The following is a 3,684-nucleotide window of genomic DNA, read 5'->3' as shown; positions in this document are numbered from 1 at the left end:
GGTTTCCAGCTTCATCCATGTCCCTGCAAAGGACATGAACTCATTCTTTTTTAGGGCTGCATAGTATTCCATGGTGTATATGTGCCACATTTTCTTTATCCAGTCTAACATTGATGGACATTTGGGTTGATTCCAAGTCTTTGCTATTGTGAATAGTGCTGCAATACACATACGTGTGCATGTGTCTTTATAGTAGAATGGTTTATAATCCTTTGAATATATACCCAGTAATGGGATTGCTGGGTCAAATGATATTTCTGGTTCTAGATCCTTGAGGAATCGCCACACTGTCTTCCACAATGGTTAAACTAATTTACACTCCCACCAACAGTGTAAAAGCATTCCTATTTCTTCACATCCTCTCCAGCATCTGTTGTTTCCTGACTTTTTAATGACTGCCATTCTAACTGGCGTGAAATGGTATCTCATTGTGGTTTTGATTTGCATTTCTCTAATGACAAGTGATGATGAACTTTTTTCATATGTTTGTTGGCCACATAAATGTCTTCTTTTGAGAAGGGACATTCAGTTTTTACAAGCTCATTAACTTGTTCGTATACAATTAATCTAATTTTAACAATTTACAGGATTATTCTGTAATGTTCAAATGTGTAAAGAAGTCTAAATTTAACATGTGAAGTCTTAAATATTTTAATAAGAATTTATTAAATTTTAAGTTATTTTCTTCCTTCTTAGTTTAACTATACAGACAATGCTTATCATGTCACTCAAGGTGATGAGCTTGGGAGTATTCATCTTTTAGCAGTTTTGGAGACTTGCATGGTACTCAACACTGCTCCCTTCAAAGGGAAGGCTTGCGATGGCACAAAGGTCCATCACCCAGTAAAGGAATATTCCTTGAACAAATTCAGTCACTACCCAGGCAGCTCAAGGTGGGGCACCATATTAACTGATACTCCTCACATGATAGGCTTCAGTTTGGCCCCTACATTTGGGATTAGACTTTTTCCCATTGTGGCACAGTTTGACATCTTTCTTTATGATTAGGTGATGTTTTTAAATGACTTCTTGTGTGTTTTTTTATGGATACCAGCTTGGTAATGGTAAAAATATGTTTTAAAGTTATACCAAGACACAGAGGTTACACCATGAGCCTGTAACCATGAGAAAAATCTGGCAGAAAGTTCCCATCTGGCAGAAATCTGTCCTACAAAAGGAGAATATCAAGGGCCCCCTTCCCAGTTTTATGACAGTCCAATCGCTGAAGGCAGAACCAGTTACATAACTGCAGGCACCAATGCAAAATGAAAATGCAGGAATCCTTGTTTAAAAATCACGAAGTATTATTTCAAGATGGCAACAGCAGAGCATTAAACCAAGCACAGGGCCCTTCTAGGTACTGGGGGCCCTTGCAACTATGCGGATCTCATATGCTCACGAAGTCAGCTGGGGCAAAAGGCCTATATTCACATAGCATCTCTGCTTCCCAATAATTGTGCAATTATGGTAAAAGTGATTGTTCTGACTTTCCTGGTTCCTTTGGTCTTCATAAAAGAATGACTAAAGAAATGGACACGAGAATGTCTGCCTGGGTTTGTATCTCTGCTTTTCCACTTTTACTAGCTTGCTGACTCCGGACAAGTTATTCAACAGTTCTGTGCTTCAGTTTCCTGTAAATCTAAGATAACAATGGTACAACCCTCATAGGTTTCTTATGGGAATTAAGCGAGTTAATATTTATAAAGTACTTAGAGAAATGCCTGTAAACACTGTACAGTATAATTATTTAAGTAAAAATTTTTAAAATGCTCTCAATCTCTAGCAGGCTAGGAATTTTTTTTATTTCAACTATTTTTTGATCAGAAACCTACTATAACATCATTTTTCATACCATACTGATAGATTCTCTAAAAGTAGAGTGACCAACTGTCCTGGTTTGCCTGTGGCTGAGAGATTTCCTAGGACACAGGACTTTCAGTGCTAAAACTTCCCAGACCTCGGCAAACCTGAACGGTGGTCACTCTGCAAAGTCTGATTTACTATGTTGACAAGAAGAGGGAGAATTATATATAACTGAAAGAGAGAGGGAGAGAGAGGGATAGAGAGAGAAAGTGAGAGAGAGAGAAGACACAGATGGAAAGAGAACACATATGTATTGGCAAGAATTGAAGGCTGTTGTGCTGGGAGCTGAGACACATTAGGAAGAGTATTAGACTGTATTGAAGGTACCAAGATGGAAAAGGATATTGTTGGTAGAGCATTAGTTTTCAGTACTGCATTAGTTCTGGGTGGTAGCACTCTGTTCTTCATCCCACCATGCACTTCCCCACAGGGCAAGGAGGCCACAGGGCCAAGGAGGCATGCCTACTCAATTCCTATATATCCCTTTCTCAGCCACCCTTAGAGCACCAGGACTCTGAAATCACACATCCATGTAGTCCTGAGTCCTCTTTCAAGACCTGTGCTGACTCTTCCTTGAGGGGTCTGTCCGCTTAAGGGTAAAGCACGCTACCCCTAGCCAAGATTATTAGCCACTAGATAACTGTTTGCGGGAGACAGAGAGGGAGCTTGTGTGTACTGAATGTTCCGTCTGCACATAAGTACTGAGGCCCCTTATAGTGCAGGACGGAGTTGGGTGTTGGGGCAGAGGGGCAGGGGTGGAGTTTGGAAGACCACAGGCCAGAGGCTGGTTTCTTTGTAGAGTCTTGGAATTCTAAATTTGAATATGGCCTTTCAGGTTGTTATGAAGGTATATTTGTCAAAGTAGGAGCATAAGACTGATTTGATTTAACAGTGTGTTAGTCCGATTTATAACTTCTAAATATTTATGTCAAATTTATGCAAAGTTAAGAGCAGGCCTATTAGTGCTAATGCCCTCCCATGATGAGGGCTAAAGAGCCATTCCTTGGGAAAAACTTACGTCATAGTCTGGGCCTCCTGAAAGAATTCGTCTTCTGACATGGAGCCCTCCTTGATCATCTTAACAGCAACGTCATACTGCCCCTTCCACTTGCCCAGCTGGACCACTCCAAACTGGCCACTTCCCAGCTCCTTCAACAAGGTAATCTCTTCTCTTTTCAGTTCCCAGATTCCTAACAAGGCAAGATGGACATTCTTTAGGATGAGCATAGAAAGTTTTGGGGCTAACAGCTTCCCAAGTGATTTCTTCTCCAATGGGAGTTTCACAGTGACAATATAAACAAGACTTTTTATTTTAAGTTGATAAATTAAAAAAAACAAACCCTTAGTGATGTGGTCTTGTGACTACTTGACAATGGCACCAGGACAACACTATTCTCGAAGTAGCTACAGTTATTTGACAAGAAGGCTCAGAGCAAAAACGATTTGCCAACCAGAGGCATCTTGGAGAGGCTCAGCATCAAAATGTACCTGATGTCCTTAGGTTGGTAAAACATTGTTAGATTTTTTAAATAAAAAAATTAAACTGTGATCGGGGTGGATGTGATCGTCCTAAAACATAAGGTTGGATACTAGCTCTGCTGAGTGGGCACAAAATCCAGGAAAGAAAAAGGATAGACAGTGGGGTGCTGGAGGCTAATAATGGGGTCTAATAAGAGAAAACAAATTGATGATCTTTTTGGTGATGCTAGAAGCTTACAGATTTAGGTTGAGAGGACAGAATTTTTTTTTTTTTTTTTTTTTTTTTTTTTTTTTTTTTTTTTTTTATTGTTTCTCTCTTTTTTTTTTTTTTTTTTTTTTTTT

The 3,684-nt window shown here is 39.5% G+C and overlaps 1 protein-coding gene across 1 annotated transcript in view; it reads right to left on the bottom strand.

The window, feature by feature from the left end:
* BMX (BMX non-receptor tyrosine kinase) overlaps positions 1 to 3,684 on the bottom strand; it is a 54,880-nt gene that overhangs the window by 14,541 nt on the left and 36,655 nt on the right. The window contains exons 12-15 of the mRNA XM_017888576.1: positions 3,408 to 3,440; positions 3,315 to 3,333; positions 2,882 to 3,075; positions 537 to 567 (exon numbers count right to left, since the gene is read on the bottom strand). Coding sequence (XP_017744065.1) covers positions 537 to 567; positions 2,882 to 3,075; positions 3,315 to 3,333; positions 3,408 to 3,440 — 277 coding nt within the window. The remainder of the gene's footprint in view (positions 1 to 536; positions 568 to 2,881; positions 3,076 to 3,314; positions 3,334 to 3,407; positions 3,441 to 3,684) is intronic.

Source organism: Rhinopithecus bieti, unplaced genomic scaffold (assembly GCF_001698545.2).
Source record: "Rhinopithecus bieti isolate Rb0 unplaced genomic scaffold, ASM169854v2 scaffold_18471, whole genome shotgun sequence".
NCBI lineage: Eukaryota > Metazoa > Chordata > Mammalia > Primates > Cercopithecidae > Rhinopithecus > Rhinopithecus bieti.
Note: the sequence above shows the minus strand (reverse complement) of the source record. Positions and strands in the feature narration are given on the sequence as shown.